This window comes from Abramis brama (genome assembly GCF_963993115.1).
Source record: "Abramis brama genome assembly, chromosome: 15".
Taxonomy (NCBI): Eukaryota; Metazoa; Chordata; class Actinopteri; order Cypriniformes; family Leuciscidae; genus Abramis; species Abramis brama.
In genome coordinates this window covers 18,047,871-18,070,323 of record NC_139977.1, presented here as the reverse complement: position 1 = coordinate 18,070,323, position 22,453 = coordinate 18,047,871, and the positions used below count along the sequence as shown (strand labels likewise).

Here is a 22,453-nt window from a genome sequence, read left to right as displayed (position 1 = left end):
AACATAAAACTGATCTGACTGTGTGCCTGGCTCTGCTGGGCTTGTTGATGTAATATTAGTTGTCTTGTGTTGTGCTAAAGTGTAAAAAAAAAAAAAAAAAAAAAAGTACTGTGACCAAATTCTGAGAGATTTTACTGAGCAAGACCTCGTATTGTGGGAGAGGAAACGGGACGAATTAGCAATGCTCTGGATTTAAGCCCTTTGTCACAGCGTGGTCTGCGTAAGAGGATTCCCAGATAAAGTCAATATTACTGTAGATTAGCTCTGGAAAATCGAATACGCCGTGGTTGCGTTCCATATTTTGGGAAATCCCAACACTGCAATCAAACCCAGAGCGCTCTTAATGCGGCCCATTCTCATATGTGTGGCGGTGTCTTTCTCTGTAAAATCCCTGACTTCTTTCTGTACCCCTCGAGACAGGGGGAGAAAGAGGCCGTTGTGCTTATGGATGACTAAAACAAAGCCAGACTTCATCCATGACTGTTAATCTGAAATCGGCAGAGTACACAAGACAACAAGGATGTCAGGGAGGATAATGATAGGTAAAACCATCACAACATCTAAAATGGAGCACATGAGAGGAGAATTTGAGAGAAAGATGATGTTGATGGTCAACATTTACGTTCATCAGCTTTGGACTAGTAGGAGAGAAACATTTGTGTTACTGTTTGAAAGGCCTTTATGAGCAATTTAAGTGTCTGTGAGACAATATTTTAGGTGCATGGAATACATTAAAATGGATAAATGTTCAAAATAAACTGCTTTTTTCTATTTATCAAAGAATCCTGAAAAGTATCACAGTTTCCACAAAAATATTAAGCAGCACAACTGGTTTTCAACATTGATAATAATCAGAAATGTTTCTTGAGCAGCAAATCAGCAGATTAGAATGATTTCTGAAGGATCATGTGACACTGAAGACTGGAGTAATGATGCTGAAAATCCAGCTTTGCCATCACAGAATAAATAACAAAAAAGAAAACAATTATTTTGATTAAATAAGTCTTGGTGCAGTCGAAAACATTTAAAAAATCTTACCGACCCCAAACTTTTGAATGGTAGTGTATCTGTATTGTTAAATGGAGTCTAGATGTTGAAATCAACTCTTACGAAATGTTTTCTATAGTTGAATGCTACTGAACAGGCACACAGCTCTTATTCAGATCAGAGTTTAGCATTTAAAAAAGCACAATGGGCTTTGTGGGCCGCTGTGGTCATTATTCTCAAGGATGTGTTCTTTGATGTATGTATAAAAGAACAGAAGTATTGAAATGCATTTAGTCAATGTGGTGAGATGCAAGTATGAGACGTGATAATAACATAAACATTAAAAATAGCGATCTTGATGATGGAATTATGATAAGCAGGAGTATACATTTTGTGGTAAAGAGAGTTGATGGTACAGAACATAAACAGACAATTAATTTCAGTCAACACATAAAATCAGAGGTTACAGAGGAGATGCTTCTTTGAAAAATGATAAGCTCGGTCCTACAGAACTCTTAAGCTAAGTCTTATTTAACTTTAGTTGTGGCTACTTTATTACATTAATTTGAAAATAGACAAAAAAAATTATATTAATTTTAAAGCTGAAGTATGCAATTTTTTGGATACTAAATACTTTGGATACTTAAAATTGTCTATGCATATTAAACTGAGTAAGGATAAACATTTTAAGTTAGCCATTTGTAGGAGAAGCCCTTACACACTTGTAGTGCCTTCGCAAACTCTCCAATGTAAACTCTCATACTTTTAATGATTCATAATCATTGTCAAAAAAGAAAACATTTTTGGTTGAAGTATTAGGGGGCTCAGGTGTACCTCAAGGCGGATCCTTTGGGTGTGGCTACTCCATAGCCCTTTGAGTCCAGGTTTCCTCCCACCTTCATGGTGTCACATGGTTTGCGCTGTTCAATGTATTCATTCATAGTGGATTCCAGCAGATAAGCATACTTCCCTTTGGACTTCCTCACCCGCACGACACCGTCGTCTGTCGTCTTCACAAATACAGAAGGCTCTGCAGACTTCATGTAGGACCACATCTTCTCAAATACTGCGATCTTTGATCTCTGAGGAAGGGGGTAATAATGAAGTCAGGTTAAGAAGTCAGATTTCTGTGTTTGCCTCAATATGTTTGGTGTACACGATGCATTGATCAAAGGTAATAGTTCAAAAGAACTGCTGCTTTGTACCATATTTAAAAATACACTACAGTTTGGGGTATTTTTAAAAAAAATAAATTATTACTTTTATTCTGCAAGGATGCATTCAATTGATCAAAAGTGACAGTAAAGACTTTCATAACTTTATAATTTTACAACTATAACTTTTTCTATTTTAAATAAAAGCTTCTTTTTTAAACTTTCCATACCTCAAAGAATTCTGAAAAAAGTATCATGATTTCCACAATAATGTAAAGCAACACTGTTTTTAACACTGATAATGATAAGAAATGTTTCTTGAGCAGCAAATGCTGAAAATTCAGTTTTGCCATGAGAGGAATAAATTGCATTTTAAAATATATTAAAATAAAAAACAGTTATTTTAAATTGTAATAATATTACATTATATCGCTGTTTTTACTGTATTCTTGATAAAATATGTGCAGCCTTGGTGAAAAAAAATCTTTAACCCCAAACTTTTAAACGTAGTGTACATGAATAAAGTTTGAAAGATGTCGATTATAATTGAATAACATCTTAAAACATCAATTTCTGCCTTTTCCTCACATAAATCTGCCACAAACAGTCTGTCTATATACTCCCACACAGAACTGAAGATAGCAAATATACCACGTGAAACACAGACATAGACGGAAGGCGTCCTTCTTCTTTTTTACATTTCTAAACTTGAATTTAAAATACACAAAGTACCTGATATCGTGGTCCTTCAGCGTGTCAATTCAGGACATTTAGATCAATTCTGTTTGTATTCTTGGTGTATGGATAAAATGTGCAAAAACTGTACCTTTAGGGCAACAAAAGCTTCTCACCATGGTAGTACTCTCATATTTGTACCTTATCTTCTCCAAAGGGTGCATATTAATACCTTAGAGGTGAATATTGGTACATTGAAGTATTAATATGCACCTTTTAGTGGTAGATAAGGTACAAAGCTAAGGCACAATCTTTGAGAGTACTGATAAAAGCAAAATTTTTGCACATTTTGAATAAGAGTATAGTAACATACTTTTTCTCTTACCCTGAAGAACTCTTTGGTGGATCCTCCATCCAGAGTTCCATAAGCAATCTCTGTTTGCTTGGCTAGATCCTCGGCACTCTCAATGGGTGACACCATCCTTTCCACAGTGAGGAAGGCAGCCAAATTGGCTGTGTACGAGGAGATGATAATCAGAGTGAAGAACCACCACACACCTCCAACTATACGACCAGAGAGAGATCTGGGGGGTACAGTTTAACAACAAACAGGTGGTTAATTGTCTGGAATATTGCAGTGATCCCTATCAAATTAGACTCATTATGAAGTGTCTGAATTTTAATATGATTTCCATTTCTAGCTGTGCACACAGTGGAAAGATAACAGATTAATTAATAAACGAATGACTTTATCAGCAGGCATATATGATGAAAAAAGGTCTTCTTATTGGCCAATCTAGTCATAAATCAGATCTGGATCAGAGTTTAAACAAAAGTAAAGTAATTTAAAGTCTTTGTATGGCAGAATTTAATTATCATCTCAGCTCAAAATGTCTAAAATATCACCTATATATGAGCTTAATGAACAGACCGGATGACTGCTGAAGTTACAATAAAACATCTTTGTAATATATAATTGTGTTTCTGTATGGATGTAGTAAAACTGATCCTGAAACTGAACAGTTTTATGAGAGTCAGTATGCAAGAAACATTCCCAGTATTTTGAAAAATTGTCCCCCAAAGCCCCCAGTAAATTAAAAATTTTTAGATGTTATTTTTCATTTTGAATATATTAAATTGTGCAATAACATCAACATCAAAAGTGATTGAAATAAATTAAAAGTATGAAACTTGAAAGTTATAAAAGTTGACTTTTGCTTGTATAACTAATAACAATAACAATAACAATAATAATAATAATATTTTAAAAACATGATATAACACCTCATGCTCTTTTTCCACAAAGATATGACTTGGTTTGATCTCTGACTTCTCTATGCATAGGCTATGTTTATTAATCTGACTGTCCTCAAATGTTAAAAACATTGTTCATCTTTCACCGTTCCCTTTGAATGAAAGTCTTAAATTTAATCAAAGATCCTGTTCTGCCAAGCTTGCACTAAAGTTCTGCTTTCCAATACATGCTGAGCACAATTCCGCCCTTTTTCACTTTCAAGGGAAATATACATTCTCTTCACAGCCTCCAATGATATTATCAGTTATATTAAAGGAGCCCATAAACCACTTTGAATTTTTATAGGGAAGCAAAATGTCCTGCATTACAAAGTTGTTGGAACATTGTTGGAATGTTAATAGATCCAAAACAGAAATTATAGTTCATGCTTTCTAATAAAAGTCTACATTCAACTTAACTGCCATTAACAGAACCATACCTTCTATTACCTTGGAAAAAACAGCACACATTTTCTTAAAATGATCTTAAAAAAGCAGAATATCTGCATTTTGATAAGTGAGAGGTCATGTAACACCTTTAAGAAACTATTACAGGGCTCAAAAATATTTGAACACACACAACTTGCATTAGAAGAATACCATGCAAATCCCCTAATGAATGCTCAAAATGAATTATCAATCTAATCCGGAGAATTTGGGTCACTCCTACACTGAAAGCAAAGTAAAAGGTTCTCGTGGACAAACATTGTTTCAAACACACTCAATCACGTCTCCATGGAGACAAGACGACTCACAATAGAGCTGTAACTAAAAATAATAGTCTCCTTGTCGTTCTACATTGTAATGCTGCAAAATGTCCGTTCCATTACAGAAACTTTGAAGCGCGCTGTTGAGAACATTGTGACATGCTGATCATCTCTTCGTACTCTGGTGTCACAGTTCAGTTAAACACTGCAGAACATTTCCAAACACTCGGGATGGCAAGGTCACCTCGACAGTGGGAAAGGCCCGAGCAAGACCTCCCTCCAGGCTTCTGTGTATGTGTGTTTGTATTGTGAAATTACACTAATGTGCTTGTGACCTAAACGTAATGTGTGTGTGACCTGCTAGTGTCATTGCGTATGGAAGTGTTTGTAAACCGGAGAGTATTTTTGTACGGGGGAAAGGGAATCTGGACAAAGCTGAAGTGACAGTCGGAGGCCCACGGGAGGAAGGGGGCACCACGGCGCCTGGGTTGAACTGTCATGCTGGCTGAAAGCCTGATGGTCTGACCCCGCACAAACACAGACACAAAGACACACTCCACATCTCAAATAATGTTCCTAAGGCACACAACATGTATTGCTTCCTCGGGGTAACTGCTCGCTCTATTTCTCACACACACACACACACTTCTCCGTGCTCATATCCTGGAGTGCTCTTGGTTTATTCTTCAGCAGGTGTGAACAGACAGATCATCGCCTCCAGGCCAATTTAACTCGTTGGAAAATTCATTGGGCCTTTATGTGACAGCTTTCTTAGGAGTCACATCTACATCATCCCTCATGGTGAGTAGCCTACTCTTCATACCAAGATTCACAGTAGTAGTTCAGTAGAGGTCATTCTGTCTACAGTAATGAGGGCACTGGGTTTTACAGCTGAAAAAACTGACATCTGTGGCTAAAATAACTTAAAGGGGCAGTGTGTATTTTCCAAGGCGTCAATGTTTGGCTGGTTAGCACGGCTAAGTTAGCTTATATCATGTACTTCCTGGTGGTATTTCAACAAATGTAAACGTTACTTCACACTTAATTCAAATAATCACATTAATGAATCTATTACCGATCTATTACTTTTAATCTATTACTTTTTCTCAGTCCTGTTGCCGATGTACATACTATGTACTTATTATAGTAATTACAGTAAAAACTAGGTACTAACCCTGAACCCACCCCTAAATCTAACCTTAACCCATGAAGTTACCTTATGTTACCTAGTACTTTCTTAGGTAAGTACACTAAGTACACACAAGTGCGGGACTGTAAAATTAAGGTAAACGTGATTTCACCAAGTACAACATGTTCTTGGATCAGCATCTTTGTTGATCCTAGAACAACATTCCAATCAACCAATCAGAAGTTTACAGTTCATGTCAAATAGGGCTTATGTCACGATATCAGATTTTTCACTACATGATGTTTTATTAACAAAGTTCGGGAGGAGCACAGATATTAAACCTAATTAAACACATGTGGAGCACATTCAGACAATCAAACCTAATTAGACACGAGTGGACCACACTCTGTTAATCAACCCAATCAACGAGGTAAGAGGTGTATATATATATATACTGCAAACTTACCTCCGTCCGTTGACAGTTTAACAGCATCCCTCCACCACCCCATCTCCTCACTTCTAGTCCTAAATACTCTTACAACAATGGGGGGAGTACTCTGGATTCGGGCAAAATTTCCGAGCTCGGAGCCCTCCCCCGGACAGCACGCCAAATATGCATAATTTTTACTCTGTTTAATTGATGTAAGGGTGAACTCGTGAAATGGTTACCGTGGCCAAAAGAATTCATGATAACGATATATTGCGATATCTATAGAAATCTTGCAAAAATAAAAAATAAAAATAATACTATCAGTCAAATTTAAATTAAAAATATATTTAGATATTTAATTAAAAAGATATTTAATTAAAAGACTGTCGATTGGCTTTGTATTATAAATACATTATCCTTATGAAAATATCAGACATGACTTGAAGAACACAGTTAAACCATAATATTGTAGCAATGGTGTGTTAATTCTCTTCATGTTAAATCAGTCAAAATGTCTCTATCTGCGTTTTATTCAGCCAAAATGATCGCAAATATTTTTCTCCATATTATGGATTTCCTGGAACTTATTACTCATGAGTCTCACTCCGGCATCGAGTATGAATGAAACATAAATTATATGTAAGAGTTTAACGCTCCATAATGCTCACATCGTCCTATTTTGGGCAAAAATGGAAAAAAATACTAAACATAGGATAATCCACAAGTTTTTGTCCGAATGAGCACACATTTGCACTAAAAGCACAGAGGGATTCAAAGGGATAGGGACAGTCATGGCCTAATGGTAAGAGAGTCAGATTTGGTAACCTGAAGCTTACGGGTTCGATTCTCAATACCGGCAGGAAATTACTGAGTTGTCCTTAAGCGAGGCACCTAACCCACAAACGCTCCCCACTGCTCTGTGTGTGTGTGTTCACTACTTACTACTCCTATTGTGTGGGGCCAAAACTGTAAGATAGCGGAGGCGGGTGAATAGTGGGTGGTTTTGCCCCCTTTTGCGCTCACTGTTGATTGGCAGGTGCAGACTGAGGTAATTAACGAGTTTTAAATGAAAACATGTGGCAACCAGCAATAAGGTGCAATACCGCCACCTACTGTTCGTTGGGATGTCATCCAGAGACTGGCGCTGGATTATTTACGTGTAATATTATCATACGTTTACTATTCGTTTGAAATATTACGGTTATCGCCAATACCATTTAACATGATAACGATATTTCATTTTTTAAATATCACAGATTACCGTCAATACCGGTATTTTGTGACTCCTAATGTCAAGTTTAGGCTTAGGCAAGGGTTACGTGCTTCTACATCAGTGCTATTCACCTATCATTTCCCTCGGATTTTAGGGAGAAGTTATGGGTAGGGATATGAAAGTTGTTCCAGGTCCAGGATCAACAAAATATGTTGATCAAGGAACATTTCTTATTTGTCAAAATCACGGTGACCCTAAACTAATGTTACAGCTCTCAAGATGTGTGCTTCAAATAAAGCACACATCTCTCTACAGACGAACACAGGCGGTTTCAACTAACAGGTCGTTTTTAGCAGTCAGAATCTAAAAAGACAGTTCACATAAGCATACTGTTTACATAGCCTAGCTGCTGCAACACTCAAATGTGTTATGAAATGCTATAGCGTTGATGCTAGTGGACGTGACAGTGATAGTGAATTATATGCATAGTAAACAGTCTGCAATTCCCACTTCTGGGTGAACCACTAAAAGAGGAGCAGCAATCATACCGTGTCGAGTTAATTTATAAACCATCAGAGCTGTGTCAGGCTGCTGGGCTTCAGCAATTCTCTACTCACATTTTGCGCTTGCTAATCATCTGTGCCATCTTCTCATGAGTTCAGATTACGGCACAGCTCGAACCGAGTTAATTGCTTTGATTGCCCGTGTGCTTACTGTAGCTTCTCTATTTGCTACCGGTCTCTAGAGATGTCAAAGAGACTTTGTTTTTGGCACCTTTATAAGAAATAATGAATTAATGAAATTCCTTCATAAGCACCTCATCAGAAACTAATCAGAAGCAGAAAGGCTAGATGAGGTAACTGGGATTTTTATGAAGCAATGGCACAGATGAGTTGGAGTGAATAACAATGTGAACAGTCATAGCTCTGAGTGGCAGCTCTGACATTTGTTGAGGACAAACACATTTTCTATCAGAGATAAATACTGTAAGCAGCCTGGTGCTTTCTTTCTGGCCAACACAATCCTCATTACCAAAACACTCATGCCAAATAACTTTTTTTTTTATTCTAAGATGGTTGACAAATAGCCTCACATTACAAAAAAAAAACCACACAAGCACCTTTATGTAAAACCATAACCGCCGGTTTCACAGACAAGGCATAAACCTAGTCCCAGACTAAAATGCATGTTTGAGCTGTTTTAACTGAAAGTAACTTGCATTGACAAATCTTAAAATATGTCATTTTTTTTCTAAAGCAGGTTTATAAAAGCCACTTAAATGCCCTAATTAAACTAAGGCCAAATCCTGCCTTAATCTAAGCCTTGTCTGTGAAACCAGGCCCAAAAGTATTAAAAAGTTAAAACTATTACAGACACAACTGCCCACCAACACAAAAACTTGTTCAATACTGCATACAATTTTTCTTAATCAGTACTTTTGTCTTGTTTTCCAGTAAAAATATTTACACATCTGTCATAGAGAGAAAACATTGCTTTGAATTAGCACAACTTGAATGTGCAGCATGAATATTGCAACCTGTTATTATTAGGGGCCAAGCACTGAAAGTGCGTAGGCACCTATTGTATCCGTTGGCGTTCTTATTAGGTTGTTATCACCATAGCAAATTTGGAGTCTCTAACTCAATCCCTCTAGCACTACCAACTGTCCAAAGTTTCACTCATGTTTATGCTAATAACTTTTGAACCGTTAAAGGCTAGAAACAAAAATCTTGTTTCCTTGTTTCCTCTGATTCCTTGGCTCAAGCCGATTTGATTGCATCTGTCATGGAAATCTTTCTGCCATTTTGAATTCTCAGGAAAACCTACTTTTTCAAACTCCTCCTAGATGGTTGCTCCGATTTTCACGAAAATTGAACCAGATCATATTCAGACCATGGCAACAAAAAGTTATGTAATTCAAGTTGATTCATCAAACCGTTCTCGAATACCGCGCAAACTAATTTTACGTAGTGCTTGCGAAAACAGACTCAAGGCTGTATCTCTGCAATGCTTTATCGTATTCAGACAAAACTTGGTACATGTCATCACAAGCATGACCTGAGACGAAATGCTGCGTTTCGGCGCAGCACCACCTACTGGTCCGGAGATACGAAAAATGCCTATTTTTACTTATAACTTCTGAATGATTTGTCCAAAAATCATAAAAGTGGTCTCGTTAGATTCAGGGCGTCATCCCGAGTCGACTAATATCTCATTTTCCCATATCGGCCATTTTGAATTTTGTACTAAAATGCTGTATTTTATGAACGCATGAACGTATCATTATGAAACTCAGTATGGGTCATCAATACGATGCCCTGAAGGAGCCTGAGAAGTTTCGAACCAGCGCTACCTAGTGGTAAAATAAAATTTTCAAATGCTTATAACTGGTTGTGGTTGACTTATTTTCATGCGAGTCATCTCCTTAGATTCCTGAATCCTTGCCGAGTCCAACGATACCAAACATGCTAGGTTTCGCCTTACTGTTTGTGTAGCATTGTGATTTAGCGCTTAAAAAACATTTGCCAATATCTTCGAAACCGTTAGACTGATCGAGACGAAACCACCGTAGGAAGTTTGGAAACATAGGTCGTTTGAAAAACTAACACCCAAATGTCAAAGTTTTGATAGTAAGTGGCAAAAAAATCCAATCAAAGTCACCCATGGGTCATTCATATAAATGTCTGTAACTCTAAAACAAAATGAGATATTTTCACCAAATTTGACACACACATGTATGGGCTCACTCTGAGAACACATAAAAAAGCGGAACTGCACCACTTGGTGGCGCTATAATAGAACAAAACAAGGACATTGCCATTAATTAAAATATAATATCATGATATTAAATGCTACACTTTACGAATGCATTGTGGCTCTTCAGCAGGTTAACCATAAGGTTAATCAGGTTAACCATAAGCTACATTAGCATTAAGATATCTTAGCATGCTAATCTGCATGCTTTTGTGTGCTAATTCTTACACTGAAGCCTCTCCTCAGTTTGGCAGTTTGATAAGTCAGCGTCAACTGAGTGACACAAGCTGCTAAACCACGTCACGGGCCCCAAACCATTCAGGTCGTGAGTTCGAATCCTGTGTGGCACATGCCCAGACTACAATAGGTACTGTGGCCAGAAGTGGTGCAAAGATGCTTCAGTTCTAGACATGGTGTCTATCTGAGAAGGAACTCAATAAATAAGTTGTGGCGCAAACAAAAATTATTAATTTTGAGTTGATTCTCACTTGAATTATGGAACATCGGCATCTTGGTGAATGCACGTCTTCCCATTGGCGCAACGAGATAAGTGACATCTGATCCAGAGATAGTGGGTTCGAGTCCCACGTGGGACGACTTTAGAAAAATTGTGTGGAATATTGTGTCATTTCGATTCCTTTATTATTCAAGCATTGCACGAATCTTTCTTTCTCTTGGATTAGAAATAACTATGTTTTGTTCATTCTGTGTTCATTCTCATCTGAACTTCTGTTCATTTTGAGTTCATTTTCACCTGTACTTCTGAACCTGCTGTTTTTTCATGTATGTTAAATTTCAGCTGTTTTTGCTCTTCCTGCTCTGCACTGCTGTTGCTGCTGCTTCAGGGGCTTGGCCCCGTATTGCTGTTTGCAGCTATATTTATTATTATTATTAAATGCAATTATATTTATTAAACAATTGTTTATTTATCTAAATGCCTGATCTAATAATAATATCAATAAGAAGAATAATAACAATAACAATAATTACTTTTATTATTTTTATTATTATATTGTCATATTTATAAAGTTGTTCTAACAACAACAACAATAATAATTATTATTATTGGATTTTTTTATAGCCTAATGATTTAGCTACTATTATGTAAAAAAAAAAAAAAATTGTTCTGTATATCAGTTATCAGAACTGTTATCAGATTTGTTATCATAAAAAAAGTTTAAGAATGCATAAAATATACTTTTGGAGGCCATGAAAGATTGGACATGTTTCCTTATCACTATCTAAAGCTCTTAGGTAAAAAGAACATGATGATTCAGTTCCATGTTAATTAAATCTAAGACTCTCTAGCCATAAAATCCAACTGAACTCCCTCACGCATTGAGAGCAGATCACAGAATTTCTAATGATTTCATAACGGCCTAATTTCTACCCAGAACTTCAGCATTCCTCCTTTAGCTCAAAGGGGAGGTGAAGAATTTTTCCATGGAAGTCCTCAGCTAGCATGGAGAAACACTGTCAAGCTGAGTGCTCTGACTCAGACAATCACATCTGCCATGAAACGCTCTCTGGCAGTGTAATCTAATTTGAGTGTGTTGCTTCCTTCCCTCAAGCCAAGGATATACATGTCCAACCAAAATGTCAAACACTAGCAGAGGAGCCAGCACACCCAGAGGCTCAAGGCCAATCTGCACATAATGAGGCTAGAAGACCCTATCAGGGGTGTCAGCACTAGCCTAACCATTGGTTACGGTTATACTTTCCTCATGACTAATGCTAAAAAAAAAAATTGTGAGAACAAGCGTCAGTTCAGTCAAAGAGACAGGGCAGAATCAAATAAGGTGCCAGGAGTAGAAAGGTCAGGGAATTTTGAGCCTCAGGATGATTCCTACATCAGATGATTCCACAGAAACATGTGACATAAACAGAGAAAGGTTTACTACTACTTCAAAACAAAGAGCTTAAGAGAGGTTTTGAGAGGTAGAGACAGAAATACACTTTTTTATTAGTTTCATCTTTTTAGATGCATGAGCTATATGTTTTCAAGACCTTAATTAATCAGGCTTTGGTTCTTTAATATTGAGTGCACCAATTAATGCCACCATTTAGTGGCTCTGTATTGTTTGGATAATTACTAACAACTTTTTAAATAATGTTTTAAATGTGTAGCTTAACAATTAGACAGCCAAAAATATTTAAAAATATATTTGCAAATATTTAAATCACAAAACAATATTGGATAAATATAATGGCATATATAACATCAACATAGTTATATAGTTATATTATAAAATACATATTTATATTATAAACAAATTACCATTAGTAGTAAATGTTATTGTTGTAGTACATTGATCATGTAGTTAGTATATGTCATAATAATAGTTATGTGTCAAAAAGGTGAAATAAAAAAAATAGTTCTGCATAATATGTTATCAGACACCTAAAATCTGTATCTGTATTGGTCATAAAAATAAGTCAATATCTAATCTTTACCTTCACTTCAAATAAAATCTTCTATCTTAATATAACCTGAGAATCTTTTCATCATGATGTGCATTTCAGATGTAGTTCAGGGACGGTGTAATGCAGCAGGCGATTAAAGAGATCATCTTTATTTTACAACCCATTTTCTCTCACACAGATGTTGTTTGTGGAGTATGAGCCAAATGAAAAAGTAGCAGTGGAAGATGAAAAAATTATGACAATGCTGATCAAAATGGCTCTTTTTTTCATCTCCACCTACCTTGGAGAGATATCACATCCTTGCTGCATAAAGGCTCCCAGGGAAAACCACAGGCTGTTGAAGATCCCAAACTCATTGTTGTGTTCAGGTTGCTTCTCCTGCTTCTCCTCTCGCTGATTCTGATTTTGACCGTGCTGATTTGGTGACTGGTTGGCCTCTGGTGACGGTGCTTGGTTCTGGTTCTGGTTTTGCTGCTCCATTCCATCCTCTTCGTCATCTGCGTGCCACTCATACGGACTGAAGCGACTCACCAAGAATAGCACCACACTCACGCCAATGTAGGCAAACACAATACACATCCAGATCTCGTACGCTAGTGGGTCCAGGAAGGAGAAGACACCTGGCTTGGACTTGGTGGGCTTCTTGATCATGATGGATATACCTAAGCTCATGAAGGGCTTGGAGAAATCGATGACCTCCTCTCTGACCAAAGTGATGGTAAGGGGGGCGACAGCTACGTCTGCTTTCTACAAGACAATATGATTACATCTTTAAGCGTGGATAGAGTGCCTATTGACATTCAAGCATAACATTCATGTTTTCAACAGCTTCTCAGAAAGTGATGAAATCAAACATTCAGAATGTTTCACGAAGCTTTGTGATCCAGTTTGCATACAACAAGGCTGTTCCTCTGTAGGTTTTCAGAAAACACTAGAATTACAAATCAAGCGCAAACCAACAAAAAGATTTTCTACCATTTTAGAAGCAGCTGAACATATAAATAACTTCAAGTGTTATGAATCACCACAGAGTCAGTTCTACTCAATGCTGCATCCTCAAGAGAATCCCTCATACATTACGCTTCATAATAATGCCATATTTTCTTCAAGCAGAAGAGAAATCTAACGAACACCGCTTGACAACACTGAGCTGGAGTGTTCGCATTTAGCCCAATAAAGACAGACTACATCTGACACTGCTTAGCATTCCAAAGCCAATAATGCTGCAGCCTTAGGGTAAAAATCCACTGAATAAGAAACGGAGTGCCTACAAAAGCGAACCTCACATGCATCTAAGTTTTGCTATTATAAATTATATCTATTTGCCTTCGTTAGCAGTTATAAGTCTCTTTGTTATGTTGCAAAATTGCCAGAAAGTCAGACATTGCACTAACATGCTCTGACAGTAGAGAAAAAGTGATGAGACAAAAAAACTTTTGTTCAACCTGAGGCATTGAGGTTCGGACACACCGTGTGCTGTTCTCTTTTCTGCGGCACTCTTTGCCAGCTTTGCTACTTATTTCGGAAAAGATTCCGGTCACTGTAACAAATCTTACCTCCAAGGAATGGATAAAAATGCAGCTTTAAGCCAAAGTGACTCTTAATGTATGCTAGAGACACAAATTGAATATGTCATGTCTGTAAAATTAAATTAAATTAAATTAAATGCTAAAAATAAAAAAATACAAAATACAGACAAACACGAAAGGTTAAAATAATTAAATAAATAAAAATCCTTACAACACAGAAATGACAACAATCAGAGATAATAGCCACTTACGCCATACACTAATTCTCCAACCATCCCATTCCACATCAATGTCTCTGCGTCTCTGGCTCCATACTTTCCGTCTCCCACGAGTTCTAGCCTGTAGGAATAGCCAACGTGCTTGGCGATCTCTGCAGCCAGCTCCACGCAATATCCCTCATATCTGTCATTCCCCACCAGCTGCTCATGATTCTTCTTCAGCATCACATATGGAGATTCCTAAGGACGAAGAACATGTTTCAGGTGCAGGTTATTTCCCTTTTCGTGTGGTAGCATGGGCCAGATCAGTCTAGTTGTTTGGTTACTCCATGATTCATAGTAGTATGAAGAGGCTTGAAAGGAAATCTTGCATCAGCTACATCAAATGTTCTGCATTTTTCTGCATATTTCTTGGCTTATAAATTATTGAAGAGTTTCATTTAATTTCAGCTCAATCATATAGAATGCACAGAACAACATCAACTGAAAAAAACATCCAAAAACAGTTTAGGTACATGTACAGTACAGTATATATACTAGGGGTGTGACGAGACACTCAGCTCATGAGACGAGACGAGACACGAGATTGGGTTATGAATTATCATATGCATTGAAAGACAACCGTATCCAAGCACTGTAAAAGGTTTTGCCACAAACTCAACTGACTGGCTTCTCTCCTGTATGATTTCACATGAGTCTCTTCAGACCTTACTGTACATGAATTATGAGCTTCCAGAACTTCTGATTGAGGCTGTGTGTGACCTCCTTTCCACAAATTGAACAAAGAAATAAAAACAGAATAAATAAATAAAAATAAAAAAGTGTTTTCTTAGTCTTAAGTGCAAACAATAAGTGCAACCATAATAAAAGCACTCTCTCAATATTCAAAGTGCTAAGAGCACAACTACAACTACACAGCCCAGCCTAAGATAGGTCTGATATTGGAAGACAGGCTATTGTATGTAGCCTAATTTGCGTGCATCAGGGAGCTTGCATTTTACTTTCGCTTTCAAATACGTGATCACACGTACTTTGTGTATAGGGAGCGGTGGTGCTGAGTGTGCATTCTACAAGAAAAGACATTTATCAGACACTTAGGCTCTGTTGCACAATGAATCCTCCGTCATGGCCTTTCTTGTCAGTCATCTCGCCTTGCTCTCGTCACGTGATTAGTGAACTGTGATTCCCGCTGAACTGTGTGCGACTCTGCAGCTTGTACTGGATGAGCAAAGGAGATGTTTATAATAGATTACAATTAGGGATGGGACTTTTTCTCGACAAAACGACCGACATTCGACACATGCTCCACTCGACAAAAAAAATAGAGTGTCGACATGTCGAGGGGGCGGGGCTTGTGGGATTTCCAAATTGCAAAACTCCTTTTCTCGAGAAAAGAACGACCATGGTGTGTAAACAGAAGCAGCAGCGGAAATATGCACGATCCGCGAGTGCTGAAGACGTTCTGCACGGCTTTGATGGGTGCGCAGGAGGACACAAATGGGCGGCGACAGCTTCTTCCAGTGGCGGGAGCTTTTTCCTAAGCGCCGTCAACAGAAAGAACGTTAACTGTACGTACACACCGCCGCCGACTTGAGCTGCAAAGAAGCTCTGGCCGCCCTGTCAAGGACGCTTGTCAAAAAGTACGGGGAAGCTTGACCGCTCTGAATGGTGAGTGCGCGCGCGCGCGCGGCCGGGACTCGCTCTCTCTCTGCTCGTGCGTGCGCGCTTAAAATTTCATATTTTGTTATGAACATTCACCCGCCAGTGTGGCGGATAGCCTTTTGAGATTTACTCGCCAAACAGAAAATCTACCCGCATTTGGCGCTTGGCGGGTGTTAATTTCGGACCCTGATGTAGAATATTTTCCACCCTCCACATTGCTGCTGCTCTTTAAAAAAAGAAAGAAAAAAAAAGGCCGACAATCCGACAAAAAGTCGACACATGGGCCTCGACAGTCGATTTCCCAAATCCCGTGTCGTTCCCATCCCTAATTACAATTAAGGCGACTGTTATCCAGCTGAAATTAAATGGTTTTAATTAAAAAAAGCTAAACGACAGAGGAGGCAAAACTTTGCAGTGTCATATTCTATGCTAATTTCAACCTCACGATCCGTCATGCCGATATCGCGAGACAGCTTTTCACCTCCACGAGAAATCTTGTCACATTTTAATATCGTGAGATCTCGTGGCATGAGATCTCGTCACACCCCTAATATATACATACAAGTACATATATGAAATGTGTGTAAGAGGAAACACAGCTGTACATGCATGTGTTGACATGATTATAAACCATGAACAACACAGGTATAGTATTACAGTCTTGTAGGCTACTATAAAAAAAACAATACAAATCAATACTCCAGCTGCCTAACCACAGTCAAAGAAGACTCCTTAAGGGAAGAGGGTATTTCATTTTGGAGTTCCAATGAAATAAGATCAATAGCCACTCAAAACTCTCGAGTCAAACCTCAAACTGTGCCCGTAATGAGCAGAACAGTAAACCCAGCATGGTTCAAAAGATTCACACTACCTCTCACCTTCCTGAGAGGATGGTGATTCACCCCAGAGGCAAAGAACAAACTCTTCTGAGAGAGGGATCATGTGGTGACAATTTTTGTAGAATTTGCATCATTTCTTAGTATGAAACAAATAATAAACTACTAGGAGCACAAAAATATCACAATGTACACTGCAACAGTAGTGTTGTTAAGGCTTTTTATGTCTTTGTTGTATGCTAGCAGGTTTGTGGCTACAGAGTAAAATGGGAGCGAATGGACCTGAAGGAGAGCAGCCCAGAACCTATTTTAAATATAACTGAAACCCCTTTCAATCTTAGTTAAAAAAAAATGTAATAACCATGGTCATTATAGTTAACTGAAACTAAAACCGTAAAAATAATTCTTGTTGCTTGAAATCAAACATAAAAAAACATAAACGTATTTTATTACAGCTATTCCAAGGCAGCATTTCTCATTTTTATTTAGTTTAACTTGATTTACTGAAATAACTAAAACTGAAATAAAAATGAATATAAACTATATACTGTAGATTAAAAAACAACACTGAGTAAGACTCTTTATCTCTAACTATATATTTCACAACTTTGACTTAAATATCCTTTACTTTTATTTTAAACTCACAATTACCATTTATATTTTTACTTTGAGGAAACAAGTCATATAAAATGCACAGACAGCTATAAGCAATTTGCAGTTTAAATGAACTGGTAACAATTCATAGCCTTTCACAGCAATATAGCCAACCAATGGAAAGAATTTGGTTTGAAACTATCCGTTTGGATAACCAAAACAATCATGTTCATAATCCTGTTTAGTGAGAACTGGTGAAAAAAAATTGCACACTTCAGCTTAATGTTACTCACCTCAGGATCATTATGTGCTTACAAACACACATTAAAAACATGCACACCATTTCATCTTGATGACTTGTAATCCACACTCATGTGACACATTTCCAGATCAGAACAGAAAAAGCCTGAAGAGCCATATGGCCCTATCTTTTGAATTACGCTTTAAAAGAAAAATGGATAAAAAGCATAACTAACTGTAACTCTACTATTTTTTCATAACAATTGTAGTTGTATTGAAAAACTCACCAGGATGGTGGTGACTATGTAGGTCCGGTTTTGCAGTCCGAATGACTCATTGAGTACGTTGCTGTAAGTAGCTGTGTTCACATATTTCTCATGTTGGTTCCAGTAGCCCACCTGCAGGCAGAAGGGATGAATATCACAGCAGTGCACAGGAATTTCAGAGACACTATTTTTAGAATGTTAAATATTCATATTGACGGCTTAAGAGGAGCTGTAATCACATGAAATGCATACACGGCTCTTTAAGCCTTCCTGTGACTAACACACTTCATTCGCTTTCACCACAGTCAGTGCTAAAGTTCCAGGCACAACCTCAGGTTAATCATCACAAATCAAATTTCTGTCAGGAGAATATCAAGCACTGATGCGTTTACAAATTTTGTAAGAATTGTCCCAATGTAAGAATGTTCGGTTATTGGGATGCATTGGTTAGTGTGAACCCCATTTGTGTGCAAGCCAAGAAAAAAATATTTGATTTACTTTCATGGGTCCATTTGGGCCAAATTCCATCACACTGACAGTGAAATTGGTCCGATGTCCTTTGTCATTAAACTGAACATGTCCTGTAAGTCCTTCAAACTGCACCTACAGAGAGAATCACACATAATCGGTTTGTTCATAATTTCATTTTAGCACACACAGAACTTGATCAGATTTACATTGTTTTACAAGAAGCCAAATGACAGTTATGTTTTGGCTAAATTTAAATCGCCATATGGCTTAGGGCGATTAGCAAATCGCAAAGGCTGTGATTTAATTAAATAAATATATGCACTATGTGTTTCAGATTGAAGCGTAGCACCGTGTTCATTTATACACAGTAAATGCTGCTCCACACAAACTCATCTTTGCATGTGCTCTGAGTTTGGGATGCTTATAACATGCATTTGGGAACGTAACATGCACCAACTAAAAATAATCACAAGCACAGCAAACTTGGAGCTTAAAAAAAAATAAAAAAAATAAATATATATATATATATATATATATATATATATTTTTTTTTTTTTTTCTTTTTTTTTTTTTTTTTTTTTTTCATTTCCCATTTTTTCAATGCCGAATGGCCAGATCTGGGTGATCAAATAGGCTCTGCTCAAGCCCCTAAAAACGTCTGGTCTTGAACCAGAATCCCAATAAGAAAAGAAATGCTGACAAGGAGTGTGTCTAAAATGTTGGGCTGTAACTAACGATTATTTTGATAATCGATTAATCTGTCGCATATTTTTTCAATTAATTGATTCATCGGATGAAAAAAATAAAAAAATTATTATACATTAAACTATTTCTTTTATTATTAAAAATGAATTTTATTCCATATCCTGCCCAATGCTGTGAATGTATCTATGCAGGCTATGCTGCTTTATAAGCAAGAAAAGGGTAAATACAAACAGTACATTCTAAACCTAAATACAACATAAAAAACTATTGAATAAATGATAATATACAAAAAAGCACAAAATTTTAACTTACACAAGGTATCAAGAACACTGTGTGTTCACCCGTCTGAACATAGTAATTTTACTGTAATTGTAACTTTACTGTTAGTGCTCTCATAAATATGATTACTTGTGTTACATGTAGCATTTTAAAACTACACTTAATTTCTAACAAAACATATTTTAGCAAAATGTATATTTTAGTCAGATTTACTGCGCGTTTGACGTGTATGCCCGCACCGGGGCTCGTTCATTGAAGTCTGTGAAGTTTAACAAGACTCGCTTGTTGTCAGAATATGCTAAATGGAAATACTCGCGGGACTTTCTAACATTTACAGATAAGGATATAACCATAAAATGTTATGAAAGTATAAAGTTATACGCTGAGGAAAACAACAGACTGTGATGTTTCCAAGCACAGCGCGCAAACGCCACTTTTCATTATCGATAATACTCGATTTTATCTATTAGCCTTACTAAAATAATTGTATTTACAAACAACATATCTCTGAATGATTGCCGAGAATTTCATCAGATAACCGATGAAACAAAAGCAGCTTGTTATTGCATAAACACACTGAATCAAGTTAATTTGGATTTTAAGATGACCCTGATGCTTTGTTTGTGGGCAGGTTATATAGAAGCGTAGTGTGTTATTTCATCATTCGGTCCTTAAGTCAGTAGAAATACAAGACCAGTTCTGAGGTTTACAGGTCCCCCGAACAAGTACCAGCTCTGGCATGAGAACTAGCATTCTTTTGGTGTAAAAAAGGGGCTGGTTACCTGTTGTAAAGCTCTCTGAATGTCGATGCCCTGGCCCCAGGGTGCAGGAGGGTTAGCCAGACACTCTCCTGCATTCCCTCTGCGAGATATGTCAATGCGCTGCTTTCTCAGGTTCTGGAAAGCAGTGGCCATGACAGTCACCCCATCATACGTGAGTGCTCCAGTGTACTGAGACGTTCCACAGACACGGTTTCAAATGAAAATTTAGGAAAAAAAGAAAGGAATTTATTCACAACATTTGGATTTCACAGTGAGTATATTGCCCTGCTGAAAAGACCCGCATATGATGGTATGTTTGTTTAGTATAAGTAGCAACATTCCCTTGATCAATCATCTTTACCTCTAAAATGCATTACCTATGCTGGATCAAAGTGGGAATTCAAGGTCTTTTCAGCAGGATACATAGCTTTTTAAGTCCATCATGAGAACATTTACAATTATGTTTTACAATTACTCTTATTTTTAAGACCTTGCTTTACCTTGAGCCTCCTTTTGGGACTTTTCAAGTCTTTACTGTCAAACACCAGCCAGTCCTGTATTGTCCTGCTGACAGTAGGATTTGTGTAGTTCATGAGCTGGAAGCCTGTCACATTGGCACCTCCCTTCCTGAATTCTGTGAGATTAAGATCCAGAAATCCCTGAAGACAAACACATCAAAATCTCCATTTATTCACATTTATTCACATACCATTGTGTAACATAGAAAGTTTCAGGACTTTGTGTACTCTAATGAAAAAAGAATAAGCAAATGCAATAAATTATTCTCAGAACTGTTAAGAAATGGTTTCAGGGTATTACGACTTTTGTAAAGTGAGTTAAAATCTATTGCCTATTTGAAAATAGTCAAATAGAGCTACAAAACACAATATGAAACCATAATTAAAGTTAGAACACTTTTTAGACATAATTACATCCTCTTAGACTAAATCTTAGAAAAATACCCAAGGGCTGTATGGTTATTATCAGTATAATATGACATGGATACAAGAGAGTCAGTGTTAGAGCTAAAGCCTGGGACACACCAAACTGACGCCAAAGAACTAGCGCTGATGAAAGCCGACTGTGTTGTCGCCTCGCGTCGCCTGCGTCGGGGGGAAAAGCCGCACTTGAACACACCGAGATAACTACTGCCGACTGTCAGCTAGAATGCGCGTTCTGCGCCTGCGTGTAAATGAGACAACTGTCTATTTCTGCAGATATATTCATCTATATTCGTCATTTAAAAAGGGAAACCGACGCTGCAGGCTGCAGATACACAAACCATAAACAAAGCAGTGCGTGCTTACCATTTGAATATCAATCCTGCTAAACACTTTCTTTATTCCACTCCGCTCATGTTAATATTGAAATATTTGCCAAGGAACACTCAGGTAAGATGACGTAACATTAGAACAGCCTTCTATCTGTACCGTTTTGACTTCTTTGCTCGCTGTTTTGCTATTATTCTCGTGCACTAACTCGTTCACTAAGCTGAACAGCCAATCAGAGTTCCCTCCTTCACCGACGGCCCAACGCCGATTCAACATGTCGAATCGGCCGAAAAAAAGCAGACGAGGACCAATTTCTGCCGACAGTGCGGAACACACTAAGAAAACTTAGTCGGCCAACGCACAAAAACTGCCCCACGGCCGTCCGTCGGCTTGGTGTGTCCCGGGCTTAATGATACAGTGACTGACATGCATAGACATACATAGCATGCTGGGTAAATATCATATTATCTGTGTGATAACAGCTAATTGAATCTGTGTTTGTGTGTATCTTTGCTCATTTGGGTGTCCCATGCAGCGATGAACCCCAGGGGACTCTATCATGGAAAGTGTTGCATCCTTGCAGCTTTCATCATAATTGGTTATGGGATGATATTTTCTTCTTTTTTTATCATTGCTGAATTATGCACTTGGCAAAAGAGTGTTGCAGTTTGGAGTATTTTCTTTTCTTCCTCTCACAGAACCCAATTATAAATTTACAATGCTTCCCGTGAAGTCACAGTTCATGAGTGCTGTATTACAGTTTCTTCAGTCAGCCAATTAAACTATTATTTTGCTACTCCACTGAACTGCTTAATGCAGAGTATTAATTATATTAAAATAGAAACTGAAATAGAA

At 37.5% G+C, this 22,453-nt stretch overlaps 1 protein-coding gene across 4 annotated transcripts in view; it reads right to left on the bottom strand.

The window, feature by feature from the left end:
- The window catches only part of gria1b (glutamate receptor, ionotropic, AMPA 1b), a 52,030-nt gene that overhangs the window by 8,728 nt on the left and 20,849 nt on the right, over positions 1–22,453 (bottom strand). For 2 of the 4 annotated variants that reach the window (XM_084136301.1, XM_084136300.1), the window contains exons 6-13: positions 20,828–20,986; positions 20,349–20,516; positions 18,610–18,714; positions 18,133–18,243; positions 14,547–14,753; positions 13,047–13,513; positions 3,202–3,400; positions 1,822–2,069 (exon numbers count right to left, since the gene is read on the bottom strand). In XM_084136301.1, coding sequence (XP_083992427.1) covers positions 1,822–2,069; positions 3,202–3,400; positions 13,047–13,513; positions 14,547–14,753; positions 18,133–18,243; positions 18,610–18,714; positions 20,349–20,516; positions 20,828–20,986 — 1,664 coding nt within the window. Of the gene's footprint in view, positions 1–1,821; positions 2,070–3,189; positions 3,401–13,046; positions 13,514–14,546; positions 14,754–18,132; positions 18,244–18,609; positions 18,715–20,348; positions 20,517–20,827; positions 20,987–22,453 lie in introns of all 4 variants that reach the window. The other 2 variants (XM_084136298.1, XM_084136299.1) reach the window with 1 other exon arrangement.